This window comes from Lissotriton vulgaris, chromosome 5 (assembly GCF_964263255.1).
Source record: "Lissotriton vulgaris chromosome 5, aLisVul1.2, whole genome shotgun sequence".
Classification (NCBI taxonomy): Eukaryota; Metazoa; Chordata; class Amphibia; order Caudata; family Salamandridae; genus Lissotriton; species Lissotriton vulgaris.
In genome coordinates this window covers 405,023,464-405,048,565 of record NC_141693.1, presented here as the reverse complement: position 1 = coordinate 405,048,565, position 25,102 = coordinate 405,023,464, and the positions used below count along the sequence as shown (strand labels likewise).

At 45.2% G+C, this 25,102-nt stretch overlaps 1 protein-coding gene across 6 annotated transcripts in view; it reads left to right on the top strand.

Annotated features, from left to right (window-relative positions):
• The window catches only part of ANK3 (ankyrin 3), a 2,005,091-nt gene that overhangs the window by 1,011,380 nt on the left and 968,609 nt on the right, over positions 1-25,102 (top strand). The window contains exon 1 of one of the 6 annotated variants that reach the window (XM_086921768.1): positions 13,134-13,350. The exons of 3 other annotated variants lie outside the window; for them this stretch is intronic. In XM_086921768.1, the coding sequence (XP_086777894.1) occupies positions 13,237-13,350 (114 nt within the window). In that variant the 5' untranslated portion in view covers positions 13,134-13,236. Of the gene's footprint in view, positions 1-13,133; positions 13,351-25,102 lie in introns of those variants that run through there. 2 more of the 6 variants (XM_086921756.1, XM_086921765.1) reach the window with 2 other exon arrangements.

Sequence of the window (25,102 nt, the reverse complement as noted above, 5' to 3'; positions counted from 1 at the left end):
ACATCTTTTAGGAACTCGTTAACCTTTTCGCCGGAGTGAAAGATGAACATTTTATTATTCATCATTACTTTCAAATATGCCGGAAACCTCAGCTGCACTACAGCCCCCAGGCTCCTTAGTTGGTCCTTCCTTTTCCCAAACTCCCATTGCCTGTTTGAAGTAGCAGCCGAGACATCTGATCGACATTCATTTTTTACCCCCTCCAGCTCTTTTAATAATAGAATGAACCATTGGATCCTCCACACTCGGGTCAGATGTACAACCATTCTGTTTTGCGCGTCGTAAATAACTATTTTTGAACCTCGCAATTTTCTCTTGCAAAACAAAATGTACTAAAGTGTCTTAGATATAATTACCAATTTCCAATGGAATGGTAAATGACCTTCCTCATCAATATTCATGAGGCATGTTGCAATTTGCAACCCTTTTATGAATAGGCAAGAACACAGGGATGGTGGCCTGCTGAGGACAGCAGACCACAATGTCTGTGTTTACTTTTTCAGTAAAGCAACTTTTTAAGGGCAGGCAGTGGTCCGTGTGATGACTGCTCGTAAAAAATATTTTCGGTTGCATTCACAAAGGGGCAGGGATCCCCTGTGGACCCCTTCCCATTTGCGACTGGCTTACCGCCTACTTGTAGTAGGTGGTAACTGTGATTGTTTTGCGATATCATGTGCAGTTGCAAAACAATCGTACCTACCAGTGTGACTTGCTATTAGGAATGGACCTCCTTAGCACACCCCTTTCGTAATAGCTACTCGCAAACCCTATTTTGCGAGTCAATAATAGGTTACCGACTCGCATAATAGGATTTGTACATACTCCAACCCTTTCGGCCGGGCCTTTTGTGACAGCCAAAAAGGGTCGAAAATATGACACCAAATTTATTTCAGTTGCTGAGATTGAATCAAGAGGCGGCAGGTAACAGTAAACCGCTCACTTTAATTTAGATATATTTCTGACCCTGGGAGAACGACACAACGCTGCAGATCCAACAGCCCTCCTCAACCGTCTATCATCCCTCGCACGCAGATGAAGTACCTCTACTTACAGGTAACCTTTGATCACAGAAAGGACAATAGCAGTGCAATTGGTAGGAGACCCTTTTGGGACTGGGAGCAAGTTAACCACATCATGTCACTGCGAATTTGGAACTCCTTTCCATTGAAATTTAACCTTACTTTCATTTGATGCATTTTTTTTATTTCCTTCACAGCATGGAGGTGCCAATGTCATTGGTTCAATTTCTTTATTTCAACCTATATCAGACTATAAAAGAGCGAATATAAACATCTCACAGTTACAACTATTATGATCGTAAATACACTACACACAGTAGAAAATGTCTCCTTAAATGAAAATCAATTTTAGAAAGATTTGTTCATTTATTTATTGAAATTATTTTTATTAACATTTTTCTCATTGTAAAACAAAAACAGTGGTCACCAGTGAGATACATAATCATTTCCCAGTAAACAGTGGCAGCATGTCCAATCAGCAGTACAGAAGAGTCAAACAGTGCTATGATGGGTCGGTGCCGTATGGCGGGCCCCATCTTTCCCTTCCAACCATATACCCAACCTTGTACTATCATTGTGAGTCAGAGAGCATGAGTCCGTAATGTCTAAGCCAAGGCTTCCATATTTATTTTAGAAAGATTTGTAATTTGAGAATAAAAATATTAGAAACAAGCACTGGCGTTGCCAATAGGTCTCGCAGTAGGAAAGTTTGAGCTATTACAATTGCAAATAACAATGCCTTTTATTTTTGTTTTCATTTTAAAAACATAAAGGGCTTTGTCATTTACAAAAGCAATAGCTCCAACTTTCCTACTGCGAGAACTATTGTGCACTGCACAGTGTGGGTGAAAGTGGCACTGCCTGGGTGTGAGTGGCGTTGCGTGGGTGATAGTGGGCTTGCGTGGGTGTGAGTGGTGTTGCGTGTCTGAAAGTGGTGCTGTGTGGGTGAAAGTGGCACTGCGTGGGTGTGAGTGGCTTTGCGTGAGTGAGTGAGTGGCGTTGCGTGGGTGAGTGGCGTTGCGTGGGTGAGTGGCGTTGCGTGGGTGAGTGGTGTTGCGTGGATGAGTGGCGTTGCGTGGATGAGTGGCGTTGCGTGGATGAGTGGCGTTGCGTGGATGAGTGGCGTTGCGTGGATGAGTGGCGTTGCGTGGATGAGTGGCGTTGCGTGGGTGAGTGGCGTTGCGTGGGTGAGTGTGGTGTTGCGTGGGTGATAGTGGGCTTGCGTGGGTGTGAGTGGCGTTGCGTGTCTGAAAGTGGTGCTGTGTGGGTGAAAGTGGCACAGAGCCTTTGATGTGGCCTGGCGCAGGAGAAATGCTGCTGCTGGGAACAGATGGCCTGGCCGTGAAGCAGGGGGCGGGGCAGCGCTGGGGAAGCCTGTGGGAGGGTGATTGATGCCTTTGATGTGGCGATATTAAACACCCCCCCCCATGACGAAGTTAAACAGTGGAAATTCATTGGGAGAGCAGACTAAAAGTCACGTTTAAGGCTGTGATTCGGATTTTACTAGCACCCTACATTTGATCGTCCTCATTTTTAAGTAGTTGCGTAGTTTGATCTTTTTCAATTCAGTGCATTATGGCCTGATTTTATTTTCCTTTTCATGAAGCTGCTTTCTTCAGCGGCCACCATCCGTTCGAGTGATTAAGTGCTCAGAGCTGGGGAGGGGCCTATGCTGCTGCGGTCAGAATTGCAGGCACTTTTCAGCAGTCCATGGTTCAATAACCGATACCTCCTCTACAGTGCGGCGTGAGTCTTCCTCAGACTGTTTGCCATGGCTCATTCCGGTGTCCAGGAAAAGCATCCTTCATGGTCACTGGCGGTGCTAGTGCTCTCTCCGCTGCACTTAGTAATTTTCAAGGCGCTGGAGAAAAGTCAGGGGGCCGACACAAGGTTTGTTGTCAACTGTGGCCCAGGGAAAAGAATAGCGGTTTCTAGACATGGGAGATCACTTGGGTCAGGACGACAATGCAGGCGGTGGAAGGCACCGTGCAAAATTGCATGTCTGAAAAGGGTGGCGTCTTGTACACGGCCAGCTGTGGGTCTTGGGGGGTTGTTTCCTCTCACTGCATGCAAGGCAAGGGAAACTGAGAGTACGGCCGGCCTGCGGCCGGCCATGAATAATTAGGGGAGGAGAAGCCCTAGGGGAGGAGAAGCCCTTTGATGTGCTGGGCTGTATAGAGTGCAGGCATGGTGAAAGGAGATGCGTGGAGGATGGGGGCGGGCTTGGGAAACTGAAGGGGCGGGCTTGGGAAACTGAGAGTACGGCCGGCCTGCGGCCGGCCATGAATAATTAGGGGAGGAGAAGCCCTTTGATGTGCTGGGCTGGCCCTGAATGCGCGTGCTTGTTCACGTGAACTTCATGAAAACCGCGGGGCTGAAAGCCCTTAGTTTGACAATGTTTTCGCCACTTGAATTCTCGCTCCGCTCGATGCGCTTGCGCACATCGATTGGTCGCGAGACCTAAAAAACAGCAGATCAAATCACATGTCTACGTTAAACAATCAATGCACTCCTAACATAGTTCAATACTGCACAGCAAATTTCTGCAGAGACCAGTTGCTGTAAAAAGTCTAAAGCAGGCATATCAGGTCAAATATGTGTAGCCTTTAAAGTGGGAAGTATACATTTTTTGCGTCAAGAAGCAAGCGGGATGTATTATTGCAGGGACATTTCAGGAGGGTCTTAAACCACGATCCCCATATAGGAAAGGCACACAGAACGTGAATGGTGATCAGTCTGAATCATGTTAAATAAATTCTATGTTGAGAGTTTCGTATTAATACATGGAATGGCTCTGGCCCCAGAGTTTTAATCAAATTAGAATGGGCAATAACCATTTGCATATTTGAACCCTTTGTGCACGGGCATTGAATGTGAAATCATTGAAAATAATGTTTAGATGTTCTTTAGACTATGCCGTAATCATTAAACATTAACATAAAAATTAGGAATACTGAGTTGCTCAAAGACCTTCTAAATATATTTGAACCTTGGGATCTCCCCAACTCCACCCAGGGCTAAACAATCTTTTACAACAATTATGGTAAAAGCTGCTTCTAGAGAGGTCCGTATCTTAAGCCATAACAGCAACTGGTGCGGGCTGGGCAGTGTCAGTAAAACATTTTAAACCCAGTTCCACATGGCCTATGGTTCGTAATTACTAAAATACGTTTCCAAAATCTATTTTCAAAGAACTGGGCTGTTCAACATTTACATACCTCCCACACAACTGTTCCACAAAGACCCACATAAATACATTTAGTCAGATAATAAAGATAACATTTTTTACTGGCCTGGAACCAAATGTAGGTAAAAAATGAAAAAGTGCTTCAACTTCAATTGCACCCTGAAATTGATGCGCTCTCACGTTGGGACCACCTGAGGCGGCTGTCAAAAGGTACCCCAAAATATTTTTAAATGGCTCCTCTATGAATCTTCATATCCTGTAACTCCTGGACTCTGTTTTTTTAGGTGCAATCATCATCGTGAATGATTTAGAGGAATTGACCCTTAAGTCGAGATCAGACATAAACTACGTGAAAGATTCCAGGAGCGAATAGAGCCCATTGGCTGTTTGTGAAAGAAGTAGTGCGATGTCTACATATAAAAGAGAAGGGACCAGCCGAGGAATTATGTGAGGCATATCCATTCCCTTTTTAATTAAACACTGATCCATGCAATTACTATAAAGAATAAATAGAAATGGTGACAAAATGCATCCTTGTCATTCCCCTCTATTAGAATTCATTAGAGCAGTACATTCCCTGTTCTGTCCATAATGTATTCTAATGAAGGTATTACAGTGCAAATGTTTTAATAAGTCAACACGTGTCATATCTATCCCCACTGTGTCCATCATGCTCCAAAGTTTTGAGCACTTAACATAGTCAAAAGCACAAGAGAAGTCCATAAATGCTAAATGAAGGCACCTCGCATGGCTTTGACGTATTTCCCGATTATTAGTTAGGCTAAGACATAGCTAAATCATACCTATCCCAGAGCACAAACCATCCTGGACTTTGGAAAGAATAGTATTTAATTCCACCTAAGTTTCTAATCAAGAAAGAAATACCCACCCTAGTATCTTGGAGGTGGAGTCTAGCAGTGAGATGGGTCTATAACAACTAGGGTCAGGTTTCTCCCCATTTTTTAACAATGGGGACAATTACTGTTTCCTTCCAGGAAGGTGCTATGGCCCATTTATTCAAGCATGTAAAACATTTGTGATAAGGGGTGCACATAAGTATATATTTTCCTTAAAAGGGTTCATTGGGACACCATCTGGGCCCGGAGCTTTACTTCCTGGGCTGTTTTTAAAATCAATGGCCACATCTTTGGAAGAGCTCAATAAAGTGGTGGCAGACTTGTATATCACCAACTCCTGGGTCTCTTGATGGAGAGTGTTAATGGCATTGCCTGCACCAAAACTTTGCGCAAAATGAGATCTCCAGACATCCGTGGAAATTAGACATTCTAGCTCAGGAGCCTTAAAATCATTATAAAAGGATACTTTACCACTCCCCAAAACCGAGTGTGGTCATTTAATCTTACTGAAGTTTCCAGCTCATCCCAAGCCTCTTTTTGGGTAGCTTTTTTTCTAAGTTTCAGGACCTCTATGTTGGACATTCTAGCAAATTTAACTAATTCCTTTTCTCTCGGATTAGCCTTCAACACCCTTTTAATATTACGATGCGCAGCTACGTGTCCATCTACGTGTTTGATAGGTCTTCTTAGATTTTCTGACTAACAAGGATTCAGACAACCTTTGACAGACTGTGCTAACTAGTAATAACCAAGGATGAATCTTTGTTTGACAATAAACAGCAGCAAACTGTCATCTGCTCAACCTGGCATTAATTCTTATGGAAAAGATTCAAGATGAATTTTGTTCCATTGGAAGCATATACCTGTATTAGCTGAGTATGCCATCTCCCCAGGCTCCTTTGTAATGCCAGTTTGTGTTAAATGAAAGTTTAGAGCGAAGGATAGTAAACTATGGTCACTCATACAATTAAACTTAGTGAAAAGTCGCCAGTTAGATGTTTTTAGATATTACAACGAAATCAATAATGCTGCATCTACCATTTCCATAAAAGCTTGGGAGTGTTGACCAATACTTAGGAGCTAAATCCGTTATAAAAAGAAGTAGATTTTTAATAAGAATCCTGACAAGCACTTCCACAGGGGGTATGACTTAAGTGAGGAACATGGTCTCCATTCATATTCATTAAGCCACAAACCGACTGGCCATTAACTTTGCAAGGTTTAAATTTAAAATCTCCATCCAACAATAATTAGAACTGATAATTCATCTTTGAATAGGTAGATGGGAGGAGTTCATCAGGTGCCAATGTAAGGCTTCAAAAAATGCTCGCCAGCGTTTCTCTCGGGCCTGATTACAAGTTCAGGGCTACATTCTAAATCGTGAACAGGGATTGGAATTTCAAAGGAAACAGAAGCCTTGCCTGGTCGCTCAATTGTGTTTGAACGTCACTACTAGATTCCTTAATACTGTAGATAGAGCAGGCATGATAAGAACTTGCAGCAAGTCAGCAAAACAGGCTCCAACAAATGAAACAAAACTTGAGCCCAAAGAGAAGCACATGCCACACAGCAGCGACTCCTCCACTAAGGCAGAGGAGCGTCGCCCCAGCTCTCTGCAAGCAGTTTAAAAATGAAAAATAAAATGATAATAACGTGATGTTATTATTGTTTTCGTTTTCCATTCCTGCTTAGGTTTGGGGCAGGTCGGGCTGGGCTGGTCAGAAAAGGGGCCTAGGCGAGGAGTTGTAAGCACACTCTAAGTGCACATGATGGTGTGGTTGGCTGTCTTGGGCCAACCAAAAAGTCATGTGCGCTTTGCATGTTCTTCCCAGCTGTATTGCACAGCCTTGCTGGAGAACATGCACAGCCTCCCAGTCCCTCTCTGAGCACTGAACTGCAGCAGGGCACCTTCAGGCCCACTTATAAGGGTCCAGGACTGGGGTGGTACCACTTGGGGGAGTTTCCCAGGCAGAGCACAGGTGGTTGAAGCTTTTTCTGTGCCTGAGGCTCTGATCAGGGACAGAAATGCCCCCGCCCGCCCAGCCAACTAGCCCTTGGAGCCACTATGATGGTGTTGGGTTCAAGGTGCAGTTCCAGTCCTTCTGACACAGCAGCACAGGTGTCCTTCTGAGTCTTCCATTGGTCCAAGGGTTTGCAGAAGAGTTAAGTCTGAGGGTTCAATATTTATACTTGGTGCCAACTTTGAAGCAGGAGAAGGTTCTGGACGTTCCCAACCCTCAGAGATGTTTGGAATCTTCTGCCTCCTTGCCCTTGCACCAGCTTTTCTGGGGGCACCCATGACTAATGTCAAACCCTTTGTAAATGCGCTAAAGAAAAGCATTTGTGATATACAAGTGTGGTAAGTGACAGTTCCACCCACTATCAAGTCAGAGATGGCCCATACTGTGGACACCTATGCCCCCTTTGTCTCATTACCTGAGAGTAATACACAAAGACCAACTGCCAGCTACATCTAGTTGTGTGATCCAGGATACATTCTGCAGTTTCCAAATACTTAGCTCAAGGAAATTACAACTTTCTAAAAAATTACCTTTTCAGAATTGTGAGTTAAAATCCGACTTTAGCATTAAAGAGGAGTTTAAATTACAATTCTTTAGACACCAGACTTGATATTCCTATCTTCTCCCAGTATAAAGTTATAACTTATTAAATGTAATAAGGTAACTCAATGTTTTCCTGTGGGAGAGGCTGACCTTGAAGTGGCAAAAAATGAATTTAAGGGGTTTGAACTACTAAGACAAGTAAAAGTTAAAAGTACATGTCAAACTTTTTTAATACATAGCACCCTGTCCTATGGGCTATTTAAGGCCTACATTAGGGGTGACTTATATGCATTTAAAAGGAATGTTTAGGCCTGGCAAAAGGTTTATTTTACCAGGTCAAAATGGCAGATTAAAACTGCACATACAGGCTGCAATGGCAGGCCTGAGACATGTTTGACAGGCTACTTAAGTAGGTGGTAAAATAGGTGCTGCAGGACCACTAGTAGTATTTAATTAACAGGCTCTTAATACAGGTAGTACCCCTTTACTTCAGACTTAAAAGTAAAATGTGCCAAGTGAGTGAAAGCCAATGTTAACATGTTTAGGGAGTGAATACCCTCACTTTGACTCTGGTTAGTAGTGGTAAAGTGCACAGAGTCATAAAGCCAATGAAAACGAGTTCAGACAAAAAAATTGAGGAGTAAGGAAAAAGGTTTGGATGAAGAGCACCCTCAGTCTGACAGGTCTAACAGTAGTGATAATGCAAACTTTAACAGCTCACTGGTCCTGAGCAGCATAGCTGTAGAACTTGACTAGAAGCTGGTAGTAGGTGAATCTGGGGAGGCCAAAGGCAAGGCAAAAAAGCTGAACAGGAATACATGTGTGGAGGTTGCAGGAATATGAGGCTCACAACGGGCATGCCTCTCAAGTTGTGGTATTTTCACCAATAGACATTAACTGTACATTTTCTACTTCTGTAGTAAGAGGGTCATATTAGTTAACCATGTCTTTACTGGGACTTTGGCTCTCTTAGGTGGTAGAAAGTGAGAGGAAACAGTAATATCACCCTGCAGAGAGGGGTCTCAGAAATACGCAGGCACAGTTGCCATGGGTGCTTTGCAGCACACACAGTGCTAACAATTGTGAGCCGTGGTCCAAGTGTGGCATACTTTGTGCAGATTATTGTATGCTTCAGGTGTGGGCAGACAAGGAGGGGAAAAGTCAGATACGAAAAGTGTGGTTTCTGGTTGGCAAAATACAACCCACTAGGTTACTTGCCTATGTCTTCACTGGATGATCCACATTTGTATACTATTGCTTCAGCTGGGGCACTAGTTGCTGCAATGAAGGTCAATTGGTATTCTTCACACGAATGTGTGGATCCACAGTCACAAGATTGATCTGAATGTATCTTGTCTATTCTGTTAGTGACATTGTTTTCAAATCCTGCATGTGTGGCATAGTGACATCTTTTTGTTGTCTCTCTATTTTTGCTATTTGTGTGCATTGGTGCAGATGAGATGGTTCTTGCTAATGTGACCTCATGGCCGCTGCCACCTGACTGAAGGATTACTCTCTACTTTATCATTCAGCTGAAATGACACTGTCCAGGAAGGTTAAAATCTCTAACATTTCACAATCCCATAGCCCTGTTACTTACGTCACAACATGCAGTCTTGCCTTTTAACCCACTAAAGTGTTTTGGAAAGACTTTCTTTTTTTGGTTTTGTTGATTAAATGAAACATTTTCAATCTCTAACTGTAATTATGCGGTGTGCAATCAGCACTGGGTAATCCATGCCAGTTTGTAAAGTACTTTTATTTTCAGGATTAAAAATATTTGGATACAGCAGCCTTGGCACTGCGCATATCGGGGGATTATCGACCTGACAGATGCTGTTACGTAAACACAGACGTCAAAAGGAGATCAGAATGGTTTTAAAGCAAAGGCATCTTTCAGCAGTGTATTTTTTCAGTACCACTTTTTAGGTCTTGCATAGGACAGCATGTTCGCTGTCTTTTGCAAGACATGTTGTTTTCTATCAGCATGCTTAGAAGGCTGCCCCTTGTTTACCATTAGCTAGCTTCATAGTCACTCTCATTTCTTTGCTTCTTATTGGTCAGCTGCCATAGTCATCGAGCGCTGGTGTGCGTTTTTTCCTCCACTGTGTGATGAGCACATTACTTGTGTCTTTCCACTGCTTATATTTTTGGTGCTACTTTTTACTTATGATTAAGCACTCGAGCAGTGTCAGTGTTTTTCATCTGTCTCTGTCATTTACTTCTCCCTCCTCCTTGTTCCTACTGCTCCCTAACCTTCGCTCTCTGCCATGTTTCCCCCTTTCTGCCCTCCCCGTTGTCCATACTGCCCCACCCACCCTCACCCTGTTACCCATGCAGCCCCACCTGCCCTCCCCCTGATGTCCATGCTGCCCTCACCCGCAGTCCCCTGTGGTCCATGCTGCCCCCACCCGCCGTCCCCTTGTGGTCTATGCTGCCTCCCACCCGCCCTCCCCGTTGTCTGTGCTGCCAATACCTGCCCTCCCCTTGTTGTCCATCCGGACCCCCGTTGTCTGTGCTGCCCCCACCAGTGCTTAATTTGAGCAGGAGCTTTCAGGTGCTTAGCACCTGCACTTCTTTCACAGGGCCGGGGCTACAATTTCTGACCCTGCAGGTGGTGGTCTCAATAGTAATTGTTCACATTCAAAATAAAAAGAATAACATACATTGCATGGTTTCTGGCTGCTAAATGTTCCTAGACAGGCCATCATACGCCTGTCCGGGTAGGCATGATTGTGTATCACCAAGTTAGTGATGTCATCTCGCCATTCACAAATCCAAGAAGTCATCGCAAACTATGTCTTGCATTCTATTCCCAGAGTCTGCTGCACCATGCCACTGCCTGAGCCTAAGCCTCCCATTGGATAATTGTAGCTGGGGGCTGGCACAAGAATGAGTTACGGCAAGGAAGCTGCGAGAGCGCATTTGGAACTTGGGAGTGAGGGCTCTTGAGGAAGAATAAACAAAAGTAAGTGTGGACTTTCCACTTGCTGTGCAACCAGAGCAGCATATCCTGCAGCCCTGCATTGCTGCTATCCTCAACGTGCTCAATGCGGCTGTGGCCCAACACAACTTTTGTGCACCATGGCGTCCCCTGTAGAATCTGTGCACTACACCCCAGCATGGTAATTGCTGAGCGTGCATGAGTCCAGTAGGCACCACAGCCAGTAGGCACCACAGCCATACATATGGGCATTGGCAGCATTATGGCTGGGGACAATGCCTGTGCTGTAGCAGGCAGGGTCACAGCAAGCTGAGCAGTGGATGCCAATACCGAACGCCATCCCTGGACCTACTAATTACAGGCAGCACTAGTAGTCACATCACCTGCTGTGCTCGAGCAGCTACCTGTTCTGCAAATAATCCAGTTATACTGCACTGATTAATATGTGCAAAAAAAGAATTTTCATTTGGAGTACATTTTGTTTTTGCACTCGGGTAAGAAAGTAAAACACATGTCATCTTCCTCTTCTTTAGGAAAGACAACAGGAAAACGAGTTCAAAATAGCAGGGACATGTACAGGCTGGCGACAGGGCTCACAGGCAGCAGCAGTGTTATAGATGAGAGCATGAGTAAAGAGGAGAAAGAAACAACAGGAGAGGCGAGAGATAAGACAAAGCTAAGTAGAAGAAAAGGAGAGCAAATCAGATACAAAGAGAAAGCAGCCATGATGAGCAGAAGAGAGAAGACAGAAGAGAGAAGACAGAATGAAAGGATGTAGAGGCCAGAGGAAACAGAAGCAGACAAATAATAAAACGGAGACACAGCTAATCACTGCTAGAAGAGTGATCGTAAAGAGACAAGATCGAGGGGAGAGAGCAGAGCATGGATAAAAGTGAAGAGGAAAAAGGGCAGGGGTAGAATGAATAGAGGGCAAATCAGAAATGCAGGGAATAAGGTAACACACCAGGTGTGACAACGATGATAGAAAACAATTAGAGAAGTGAGAAGATAGACTCTTAGAGCAAAGACGTAGGGGACAGACAACAGATCAAGGTTAGAAGATAGAGAGTAAGGCAGTGAGAGTGTTGAAAGTGCGGCTCACCGGAGGAAGAAGTGAGCTGTGGCCTCCTTGGCAACATTTTCAGCACCTGCACTTCTTTTTTCACAAATTAAGCACTGGCCCCCACCCGCCCTCCCCAGTTGTCTGTGCTGCCCCACCCGTCCTCCCCCCGGTGTCTGTGTTGCCCACAGCCATCGCTCACCTGTCTCTGTTGCACTTGCACCCCTCACCCGCCTTCTGTTGCCTGTGTTGTATCTTGGTGCTGCCTCCTATGATGCCTCTCAAAAGCGATCTAACTGTATTTGAGGCTCTTTCTTAATCAACATCACTCTAAAATATGAAAGTAGCAGTAATGGTGGCCCAAAGACAAGTCATCATAGAGAAATGGGATTAATAAACTAAGTGAATGTGATTCCAATCAGCATGACCTGGCAACATCTCGTTTGCAGGGGGTGGAGTTTGTTGTGTTCAGTTGATGCCCCCCCTTCATAATTCTCTCTGTTCTTGCCCATAGGTCAGGAGATGTTGATCTTCCAAATGTGTGCTCTAGGCCCAGGGAAGGCCCTAGGAGCAGAACTAGGATCAGTGCACAGTCCCATAACAGATGCTGCTGCAGGCCTCCTATTCAGCGCTATTGTATGTGCTCTATTGAATTCTGAAAAGCTGCAGTCGTGAAGGACCCAGGTGGCAAAAAATAGCAAGGTGATTGAAGCGCGCGTTACATTAATTGCATTAATTCAAAATTCTGCGCGCAAGGGATGCATGAAGCCGCCGTTTGTTCCAGGAAAAGGCTTACGCCAGCAAGCTTTCCGCGAGCTCAGTGTTCTCTTGACATTCTAGCATGGTCATATCTTTCAGTTTGCGTGATGTGTCATAATAAATACATTTTTTTAAAGAAACATAATGGTGCCTTCTGGAGCCGTCCCCCACGAGATGCAGTGGAACCAAAAGTGCTGCATAAAGGCCCCTCTGTTGGGATACGGCAATACAAGCATTGTGCGCCCCTGCATAATGTAGCCAATGTCTGCATGGTAACATTAAATGTATGTTTTATTTCATTGTTATGCCTCGCTCAGCAGTTCCCTTAAAGTCAGCGCCGCGCCATGTTGCAGGGGTGAGGAGGCAGGCAGGCGTGCGGGCGCCCGGCAGAGCTCTTTGAGTGGAAGAACACCCCTTTTCCGGATGTCCTTTTGAAGTGGTGAGGCTGCTGCGTCCGCGCGTGCTGCCGCTCAGTCCACGCGCCTGCATCAGAGCATCCTCTCGTGCCGTCCCCCCTTCCCCGCCAGCACATAGGCGCTCCCAGCTGGTGGCAATGGGATGCAGCGCCCCGGCGGCCCCAGCTGCCTCTGTCATATCATTCACGCGCACAATGGCTGCACAGAGGACACACGCGGCGTCAGGTGCCCAGAGGTGTGAGCGGAGACCCGAGGACAGCTCCTGCCGGTTTTAAGAGCTGCCCTTAACCGGCTCGCCTTCCAATGTCTTCCTGGATTTTGGCTCGTGACGCCTCCCATCTGGAACTGCTGGCCGCGTGAGGCTGCTCCGGGATCCCCACCTTTTCCAAGGGGACATTCTCCCCCGCTCCCCCCCAAACTTGAAGGCGTTATGGCTCACGCGGCGTCTCAGCTGAAGAAAGTCAAGGATTTGGAGATTACCGCGGAGGATGAGCTGAAAGAGAAGAAAAAAAACAGAAAGCGCTCCCGAGATCGGAAGAAAAAGGTATCAAGGGCTGCAATGTATATAATAATAACCGTGACAGATGCCCCTTTGTTGTGGGTTTCCCTTGCCTCCCGATAAGTGATTGCCAGCCTGACTTTCATTGCAATGCATTGCGTTCCAGTTGTGTGCTGCCTGTCTGATCATGTGTTCAGTGCACTGCAGTGGTGGTGCAAAGGGTGCATGCCCGTTTTACACATGTCAGTCCTGTTTCCACGGGGCTTCCTCTGCTCATGCTTGCTGTGGGCTTTGCAGGGGTGCAGCCACTCGGATTTGAATGCTAATGTAATCGAGGTTTGACTCGTATTCGGGTTATTTTCCACTGTCCATTATGGTGCTGTATAGGAAAGTCTGTGTGTGGGCTTGGCTAATAATGCGGTTGGTATTTTTTGTAAACCCCAGTGTGTTACGACAGCACTGCGTAGTGTTTCAGTGTGTCTGCAAACGCACGACTGCAGTTTTTAAGATCTTATGCGCAGTGTTGTGGTCTAGAATTTGGCATGAGAAATGAAAATGCATATAGCGACACACATACCCATCGAGTGATACGGGTCATTATTAAATGAAGGCCAGGATATTTCTGTCTAAATAAGCACGCATGCTGACACGTTCGTTTGTATACACACACCCAAATCCAGGTGCAAGTATATTTACATACACTCACACACCTATTCTTTCACAGAAACACACACATTGTCACAACCCCCATGAGGTTGCCACCGGCAACACCAAGCAGTGGTGTCAACGTCACGATTCTGTGCTAGTCTGACCCCAGTACTGAACGCTTGCCTAATGTGTGCCTGAGTGTGTTTCTTTTTAACATAAAAAACCCAGTCACAACAAACACATGCACGAAGATGCCATTTATCGGATATCATGTTCCACCAAGGTTTCACAACAAAGGCTCCCCTTTTTTGTGCTATGGTGGTGCCTTTAATATTTACTTCCTTTTTCCAGTGCTGAAAAAGACCCCAGAGTGCATTGTCTCTCATCAGTTGCAATTAATATAAATTGACCAAAAGCCCAAGGACTGAGCGCGGCAATCTGGTTATAAAGCTTTGTGTGAGCCTGCGTGAGATTCCCTCAGGGACACGCAATCTTAATTTGTTCTGGGCAGTGATGCATGGGTTCACCAAATTAAATGCAGTTTCCCTCAACATATGGGGGTCTCTGATTGTAGAACAGGAGGAGCGGCATGGTGCATATTTCATCTTTTCTGCAGGGAAGCCTTGCAGCATAAAAGCAACCTCCCAGTATATGCTGCTATAGATAATAGAATGCGCCAGCAGACATATACTGTGTGTTTTATTATTTCCAATACGTTTGCCCAATTTTTTTTACATTTAAAAAAGATGTGTTGTTTTTCTACTCTGCTCATTAAAAGCATTGGGAGGGCAGTATTTGGATGTTGGGGCTGGTTAAGTCCCCATATCGTGTGACATTTGTGTCTGCGGCCTGCCAGACTTATCGGCCTCTGGTTTTCCCATCTCAGCTTTCTTTGTTTGTGTGTTCGTTCAAAATGCTTATTGACCAGGCTAGATCGAAACCATGGAGTGGATGCTGCCACATGGATCTATAGGATATACGTTGCATTGTTATTTGTGGGGGCCTACATGAAACACATCCAACCTCTTTCGCTTAGAAAGCGCCCTGTAATGCGAGAGATGAGTCGCCACACTCATTTTGCATGGTGGCATTGGTCGTTTTTTGTCCTTTTTTTTTCTAGATCTCATTTATTTCAGCTTTGTAAAGCAAAATGTCTTTATAATTTAAAAACAGGGAGAATAAACTTAGCATTACTCAGTTTCTCTCTTTTTTGGTTGCAGTGTTCTGATGTGTGTGTTTAGAGCCAGTCATTAGAGCTCCATTATTTTTCAGGCCATTTGGAAAATACCCTATTTTGTAAGTCATTGCATTCCTAACTTAATGGAAATCAATATTGGTCCTTCCTTGAACAGCATGGAGCACCGGGGTCTGCCTCCAATCTTGGTGTAATGGTCAGCAGACAGAGGAGGAGGGGCATAACAGACATGATTGCGCCCAGCGAAAAGAGGGGGAGGCTTGCAATCTAATTTATGTTCCAGATTGTGGAAATAAGTGGAACACGGGCATTCACTGCGCAGAGTCCCTGATGATTGCCTGTTTCTCTGCAGGGTGTGGAGCCAAAGGATTCCCACTATTAGGCATCACTTTACGTTCACAAGAAGGCAAGCTGGTATTGGTGCATCCTCCAAACTAATGCTGGCAAACTGGATACGCGAAACACGTGGCATCCAGTTCTGTCTGCTACAACATGAAGACGGATGAGCCAAGTCTATATTTTAAATAATTCGCGAATAATAAAGCAATTAATGGAAGAGATTCTGTAAATGAAGGAAGGAAACCAGCATGAGAAGGAAAGTGTTTAAACAATAATTGTTTTAAAAAAAAAGTTTTTTGTTTTTTAATTGAGATTCCTATAAAACCATGTTCAGTGAATAGCTTAAAGCAAATTAAAATCCCTGCGCATATCAGGTTGTGCTTTGTAAATCAAAGCACTTGATGCAGGTTATTTCATACCATTTTCATGTCTGCAACTAGGCCAAGTTTGAGTGAAAACAGCTTGAAAGAAATTGAAAATTCCCTTGATCCTGTGTTTAGTAGGGCGAACTCATGCTAACAACAATCTTACCAGAGTCTTTCATTTTCTCTTCTTTGAAGCCTGAAGTTAAGATTTGGAGGCCACCTATTGTATGTGGCTCTTTCTTACTACCCACCACTTGTAGGCCTTCATGAAAGATATTATGTGTGTGGTTTAATCTACCCCTTTCACTTGAACTGTCATTCCTTTTCTCAGATTAATGCCAACTGTTTTTCCAAGGTGTACACTAAAAACCACAGTGACTTCAAACTGCCACCAGATGTCACACACCATGGTAATCCCTCCACAAGTCCAATGTTCGATTTTTAATTTTTGAATATTACAACCTCTAAGCACCTTCCCGAAGACATGTTATAGGACTGCCGCACATTACGGGAACATATAACCTGCAATTTAAGTGGTTGGAAGGAAGTTGTCTCCGAGTTGTGGGCCTATGCTGAGAATCTATGGCCGCCTGTTGAAGAAAGATGGTAGTTATAACTTTGCCAGAGCCACAGTCAATAAGCACACATTCTGTTGTGATGCAGTGTTTTCTGTGAGGTTGGGTAGAATATTGGTAAGTGATGGTCATTCTGAATTTGCCTTTTAATTCCTTGGGATACTGTACACTCCACTCACCCTTTAAAGTCACGACCTTGGAAATGTGAATATATTCACAAATTATGTGTTAAAGCTTAAGGGACCTGGTATATTACTGTGTTAATGATGTCCTAAAGTGACTAAAATAGGCAGAGCAGAATAAAGCAGTGCCAGAAGTCAGATGATCTTGTATTTTCTCAATAGAACTCTTCGCATATGGGCTTCTCTAAAGGACTCACAATTTAAATCTTAAATAATCTAAGGTGAGAACTAATGAAAGCTACTAAATGCATATTAATAGCAAATGTATGAAGTTGTTACATTTTCTGTTTTGCTTCCACCCTAACCTTTTGGTTGAAAAAGTTTAAAGCATAAAAGTTGACATTGCACCCATTACACATTTCAGATGTGTATATGGGGGTGAACTTTCACCGGCGCACATTATGTCCCAGTATCAAAGAGCACTTGACACAATGTGGGATCTGTTCTATCAAAACAGAGCATTCCACAAGTGCAGACAGACAGGATCAAGCCCATGTGCTGAGCCCAAGTCAAAAGTATTTACCGAAAGTCTGTGTTCGCCAGAAAGGACCTCGCACTAGCGGTCTGCAGAGTGCAGCAGGAAGTGTTTTGTTTGGGCAGCTCAAGAGTTGGAAACTTAGGGATGGTCTGCCAGCCCTGGATACCCAAGCAACACCAGAAAAAGCCAAGTTATCTGACTTTTATCCTAGACATTCATCTATCCTATGCATTCTAATCAGGACAGCGGTCAACGGAGTCAACGAATAGTTGTTTATGATATAGAAAACCATTCTACCCTTCCTAGGCAATGGGGCACATGGACAACTGCGCTATGTAAAATATTTCAGCCCCCCAGAAATGTACTCCAACAGTCCACAAAGACTACATTTCAGGCTGTTCAAGAATCAAAAGTTGTGCATGATCGTGCTCAACTTGCAATCCCTGGACTAGAGCAGTGGTTCTTAACCTTTTGATGTTTGTGGACACCCACTGTATCACTACTAGAAGTCAGGGACCCCACCTAAGCTTTTTCTACGATTTGACCCTCAAACCAGCACACAAAAATACAAAACACGTATACATTAAACAAATACGCAAATTATGAAATATTGTATTTAATTTACAAAAAAAATGGGAAAATATAAATTTTACTTTTAATGGGAACTTTCAAAATGTCGTTTTATTTCTTAAGGGGAAAAAACACTATTCTGGATTCTAGCATAATATCTAGCCTTTTTGCTCCTAATGATGCTCTCTTTTTTGCGAGCGCATTAGACTGCTTCATTTGAAGCCTCCAATCATCCATACTAGAGTCTGTTTACAGCATGTGCACTGCTCCAACCAATCAAGATAAGGATACCAACTTCATTTTTAGCTTCCAATTTCAAATTCCTTCTCATTTACAAAGCGTTTTAAAACTTTCAATTTCAAGCTTGTTTTTAATGTTTATGTACTTTATTAATTTTCTAAAACAATTTACTTTTCAAAAAAAGTGGCAGACCCCCTGAGTAGGCATTGCGGAACTCTAGGGGTCCGTGGATCACAGGTGACGAACCCCTGGACTAGAGGATCAGTTTGTGGACACTGACTTATTGCATAAATCCTGAGTAAATAAAGATCCTGAGTATTTATAGATACCCAGTGTCCACTATGCACCCATCAACTGCTCCATTCATACGGTCATGATCATTCAAGCGTCATATACAGAACGTGCTGAAGCTGCACATCAGGACAGAAATGACTCCAACTTGTGCCCTTGTTTAGTTTTCCTTGGCTTTTTCTTCCCCGGCCTGCATTCAATGTTGGAGGACATTTTGTTGAGACTTTCCTATAGTCACTCATACAATACTATAGCCTTGTTAATTTTAGGTCTGGCCTATCAGATCGCTCAAACTGTCTGGTTGCCAAAGACAGTTTGTGAGCTTACTATGAACTTAGAGGGGCCTACAGCCCTCCCATTGCCATCCATCGGATGGCTTTATGTCACTCATCGTTTGCTTGCTTGCTCATTCAATGACTTTCATCGTGCAAGCTTGCCAATGTTATGTTGTCACTTCCCTGGAGCATAATCTTTTTACCATCTCTCTGATTGGCTGTCTTATGTCCTTCCACTATTACATTTTAGGGAGCTACGTTTTTCGTTTTGCTTCAGCAATCCATGAGAGCGCATGTGTTTTCCAGCTCTCTCTCCTGTGCTTCTCCCCTTTCTACCAAAAACCCACCCGTGCCGTACTCCGTCTTGCTGTTCCCCTTCTGTTGCAAGCTCTCTCTTGTGTGCTTCTCCCCCACCAAACGAATCGCCTACCCTCTACTCCGGTTGCGTTCTTGCTTATGTACCTCTGTCCCGTCACTCGTGTTGCTCTCCCTCGTGTGCTGCTTTTCCCCTCCACCATTTACTACTCTTTGTCCCCGTTTTATTAGAGGAGGACTAGGCAGAAAATTGCTGCTGGCCCCTGTGCCTCAAAAAAACACTTATGCACTAGTTTGTAATTTACTGTTTCATCCCAGATCGGCGAATAAAAAAAGTGGCACATAGGCTGTTTTGTAGGCACACACGCATAATGACACCCTCAAACACGCACAAAAAATAGCGCAGTGGGTTCACCTATTGGCTTTGCCAGTGCTTATTGTTATTGTCATCTACCAGATTTATAGTGCAAAATCCATCATTGTTATTGCATCACACCACTTTCAGGTAGCCGGGAGTGACTTTCAAGCAGTTCCTATGTTTCCATCATAGATCACAGTGAAAGTGTGTTATTTTCCATGATGGATACCGGGTTTCTGTGCTTTCTATTGTTATAATTGAGGTGGAGTTAATTCATTGCAGTGGGCATTTGTCAAATAATTTGAAGAACCATTATGGTCCATTCATAAACCACAGAGGTAACCAAAAAAGGCGACCATTTGTAACAGTATGAGGCAGATTATTCCAGGCTTTGTTCTATTGTTCTGTGCTCTAAGCGTGTGTCTTGTTGCCATGGTGAAGGGTCCCAAGCCAGTTTGACAGGGCCGCTTCCATCAATGTCATGGCTCCAAGGCATGCTACTTGCCGTGATGACTCTAACCATTGAAAAAAGGGCAGGGTGAATGTCTTTTTTTAAATCTCTGCAGTTGTTTAAGTGTACCCGCCCATGCTTTCTTGTGCTATATCCTATGCAGAAGCAGGAACATGTTTATTCAACTTCTGGTTGTGCACTTTGGTTTGTGCAAACGTGGTTTCTGAAGCCCAGGTGACAGACATTTTCAGAGATTTCTTCTCCAGGGGTTGGACTATCTCTGTGATTAAATTAAAAAAGAATCATAGCTTCTTAAATGGGGTTCCATCTGCATTCATGCGCTTTCTAGAATTTTCCAATTCTATTTACTGTAACACTGTTAGAAAAGAAATAGCTTGGTAGATTGAGTGCTTGCTACAAAAATACCTCCGGGGTCAAGGTTTCCAATCCCAGCAGGGGAGGCTCAGCTATTTGTCATTTTGCATTTGATAAAAGGGTTACCATGGAGTTGGACAATACTGGATGTTTTTCAAGTACCCTGCAGCTGAACAGTACTACGTTTTTCAAGTACCAAGTAGTCATTCAGTTTGTGATGTGCAGATCTAGATTGTTAGTATTGGCTCACCTAGTGAATTAGTGTGTTAGTGACCGTGCCCCTGAAATATAATAATGGGGAGGGGGTCCAGCATTTTCTGGTGCTCACTCCCCCTGTTTTTGAGTTGTGCCAAATCTATTCAAATTAAGGAAGCAACTAAAAATGTCGCTACAGTCTCACTAATTGTCTGAGATGGCTTTGTGGATAAGTCTCATATCTATGGACCTAGAGACTCTGTTGACCAGTATTGGTGATGCAAATGCCATAAGTAAAAGTAAATACGTCCTTTGGGTCCTGGTGACCATATGGTTTATTCAGTGAAACTCGGCACAGTCGGTTTTACCTTCCTGTGTTTGTGACTCAGAGCATGGAGGGAGAACTGTAACCTTCATGCACATATATTAACCCCTTCACTGCGCGGCTATTCCACCGCAGTGCTAAGGGGGCGGGGCGGAAGAGCGGCGGGTGCATGTTGGTGACGGAACCGCTCCGTCACCAGTGTCGGTTGCGCTGTGCTTGTGACAGAGCGGTTCCGTCATGGCCCCGCCCGCTCAATAGAACGCTCAGCGCAGGCGCGGAATTCGCGCCGCGCATGAGCGGCGGGCGGGCCATGAAAGAACCGCTCCGTCATCAGCACAGCGCCACTGCAGCTGATGACGGAGCGGTTCCGTCATCAGCATACAAGGGGTTAACAGAGAAACATTGGCATTTCTTTTCCTCAGAAGGAAAGTGTCTCAATTTCCCCAAATGTGTACTTTCAAAATTGCTTGGGATTTAGCCAATGACATGAGATGGGTGAGATTCAGTCAATTTTCTCCTCTGTGGACACCCCACCAAACCTGACAAGGGCTAGGTGACCACTTCTCACCTTGTGCGAATTGTAGTCCAGGCTGTTACATTCGGGCTTTTATTGCGAGGATCCTTTGAGATTTAAGAAAAGTTCAGCTCTTTTCAACACACACATTTGATTGCAGAAGCTGTGTAGGGTTGTTGCGTGAAGTAAAATGTACATGCTTTTGTGAGTACCAGGGACTTATTTTATCTTTTCCTACACCCTCTATTAAAAAGATAAAAACAGTAGCACAATTTTGATAATAGAATGTAAATTGAAATCGATACTCTTACAAAAATTGTTGTGAAACAAAATACAATGATTAAAAGTGCAACAATTCACAGGTTCATTTCGGTAGCAATGTACTAGCTTGAATACGTATAAAACCTATATATCACCCAGCGGCGGTCGCCACTAGGTAGTTATAGTTAGGATTGTGTTTCCATAGGGGCTGAAAAAAGGGGGGTCCCAAATGTTTCCCAGGCGATTTTCCGTAGAAACTTTACACACAGGTACAGTCCAAACTGCTGTATGGATTTGCACCAAATTTGGCAAAAGAGTAGATCTTGAACTCAAAAGAGTGCCTTTTGTAATCTGGTGCAGATCCATTCAGTAGTTAGTGAGCAATCAATGGATCCAACAGATCTCTAGGAGATTTTAATTTTGCCACAAATTAGTGGAGAATCTGCAGTATGATTGAAAAAGAAACAGTGGGCTCCTGCATGATAAATACCTTCTAGGGTGTGCAACGGTCGGGGGCAGCGCATCTGTAATTAGGCGTAGGCATGGCCCCATCCCCTGGGCTGATATTTAATTGAAGGGGAGGGGGGCTCCGTGACCACCTTTACCATGGTTTAAATGGCCCCTAGGACCCCATCCGATATGGCCAAACTAAACTTGAAAGGCAGGCTCCCCTGACCTGAACCTCTTAAGGCCTTAGGGTCCTCGTCCCCTTTAGCCGACTCACAGACTGTGTCCCAGGAAGCACACCCCCAGGAGCCAGTGACGGCTCCTCACTAAGGTGGAGGAGTGTCACCCCACTGCTTAAAAGGAAAAATAAAATTATAATAACATAGTGTTATGATCATTTTATTTTACCTATTAGAGTTAGTGGATGGGCAGGGCTGGCAAGAGAAGGGGGAGGAGTGGTTTTCCTTCCCTAAGTGCACATGACTGTTTGGCCGGCCAAACAGTCATGCGCACTTTGCATGTACTTCACTAGGCTGATGAGGAACATGCAAAGCCTTCCAGTCCCCGAACCACGGGCTTGGATCAATCAAAATGCTGCATTGCAGCTTTTTTTTTTTTTTTTTAATTTTTGAAAACCTTTATTGTGCATCAAGGAAAGAACAAATACGGGCCCACAACCATCAGGCCGGCCACAAATACTCATGAAGCACCAGTGCATGCAATACGTCGACACAGTAATACGTCATTACCATCAGCAAGTATTTAAGAGTCACACTGTAAAACTCCGTTATACCATGTCCCAGGATCAATGAAGGTTAATTTTAAATTTTCTTTGCAGCTATTAAAATCCAATTTGTACGGTTTCTCAATCATGAAAGGAAAATAATAGGCTAAGAAGGCAAAGTCCGTGCAGGTGGAACATGACAATAGCTACAGTTCACCACGTATTCTAACAACCCAACAATCAAGTTCCCCCCAGGCGGTATGGCAGCTAGATGTACACGCAACAAGGGTATCAGTCCTAACATCCCATCCAATGTCCGCCGCCACCCATCCCCTAGTAAGCCTAGACACGGACCAAGACACAAGAAAAAGGAAAATCAAAAGTGAAGAGAAAAAATAAGGCACCATAGAAACTGAAACTAGAAACTAAAATTTTAACCCCCCACCCTACACGCATGCAGAGGCTACGGCCTACCCCCCCCCCCCCAGCAGTGTGTCTGTCGCCCCATAAACCCGAAATATAGCAAGAAGAAAGAAGGAGAAGAAAAACAAGGAAGAAAGAAAGAAAAAGAAAAGGAATAAATATAACACCTGTAATATAGGGAGTAAGAAAAGAATATTCTATTCTATAACTCCCACGAAAAGAAGAGGTCGGGAGGAGGGCCAAGTACACATACTCCCGGTCACCGCCGGCCCGATAAATATCCTCCACCCCAATAACATCAGCAAATAGATTTGGCAAAGATTTGGCAATTAGGGAGAGTCACTTAGAGATATGCAAACAAAACAGACCGAAATCAATCCCTACCCGGTCCCCACCCGCCAGCGCGTCAATTCACTAAAGAGATCGCCTAGCCCTGGCCCGATCTTGGACGTATCCCCTTGCCCACCCTCCATGGAAAGCCAGCACAGTCCAAGACAAAGAGACAAAATGGCCGCACTGAGGAATGGGGAGGTGCGTGAGCACAGAATGAACGTCGCCTGCCCTCGAGAAGTACTTTTCCCTCGGTTAGAAGCCCTTTCGATACTTCCAGGTGGCAAAAGTTCCATAGCAGGGAGATCGAAGTCCCCAAGGAAGGAGCAGGCGAGGGGGCGAGAGAACATGCTTCCAGTGTCCAAAGCAGCGGGGATGCTGAACGAGGCAGATAGTCAGTCTCGGAACAAAGGGGAAACAAAGTTGCATCAACAGAACTGATGGGTGGCCGTGAGTCGCTACAAGTGTCGGCAATAGCTGCACTAATCTCGCCAGGAGCACTCGGAGACATTGTTTCACAGATAGTCAATAGCGAGGGCAAATCCAAACATTGTCGGGAACAGACCCCCTGCTCCCGACCCAGAGCAAGCACACATGCATCAACCTTCTCACCCAGTTTACAGTAGTTGTGTGCCATCTCTGATCGTAGTTCCCCCAAAGAAGTTAAAACATCTCTGTAAGTCCATTCAGGCTGCGGTCTCCTTAGCTCCGAATCCCAGGAGGATGAGTGAGATCCGGCCCCCTGCTGGGAAGTAAGCTCGCAGTTCCAGGGTGAGGGTGTGCAGCCTTCCCCACGTAGCAAGTAAGCAGGCATCGCCATCTTGCCTACGATCCAATGTAAGAGCTGGGGGGGGAAGGGGGGTCGCAAGGCACGACCGATTAGCAATAGTCTCCACCGGAGTCTCCAGGGTCACCCTCGGTCAGCGGTACAGGCAGGGAACCGCGGCAGCCTGGTAAAGTAGGCAGAGAGGAGGGGGGGGCTCGCCGATGTCAGGCAGAGCAACGATGGAAGCCAAACAACACTACGGCCGCTCCGGACAAAGGAACCGCAGACACAACACGTCTCCAGCTCGCCCTCGCGCTACACTGTGAATGCGCGATAAGACCCTGGCGGCATACATCGGCCGGTCCGTGTCTCGGCATGGGCAGCACTTCCCAGATTCCGGCTCCCAAGTGAGCAGGCTCGGCCGTCTCGGAGCCCGCGAGGTCCGGCAGGGCGCTGCGATACGAGCGGGGTCCAGGGCTGCAGGGCAATTCACCAATATCTTCCGTCACCGGGCGGGTGGAGAACTCGGAGGAACGCTGGCAAAGTCAGCTCAGCTTCCCGCACGTTTCGCCGTGATGAACCTCAGGATAGTGAGCAGGATTTCGGTGCGGGGCTCAAGGGCCGGCGGAGCCGAGAGACTACACGTCCGCTCCGATCGCCATCTTGGCTCCTCCTGCATTGCAGCTTTTTGATTGGCTATGGGGACTGGGGGCTATGGGGGCTTCCTGCTAGTGGCCGGGACTGGAGACTGTAAGTAGGAAGAGGACAAAGCAGAGGCGGCAGCCTGGCGGCACAGGTAAGTCTTTTTTTTCCTCTCCTCCCCTCTCCTCTTTTCTCCTCTCCCCTCTTCAAACCCCACTGCCCACCGCCCTTCCGGTAGCCAACGTTACTGCTAACTGCATCAGTGCAGGTAGGGAGACATATGTTTGCTACTGCCTGGCAGGTGGGGGCAAACATGCCTTTGCTGTCTGCAGAAGCGTGGGAATAGAAGGCAATTCTGCTCCCACTTAATGGGAGATTAAAAATGCTTTGGGCCAGTGGGCAGAAAAACACAGATTGCTCCTGTTCAGTGGGAGCTTGAAGAATTAGCTGCTCCAGCTGGGCAGGAGCAATGCTGATTTCCGCGGTAAGCGAGGATCCGACTGGGGCCATGTG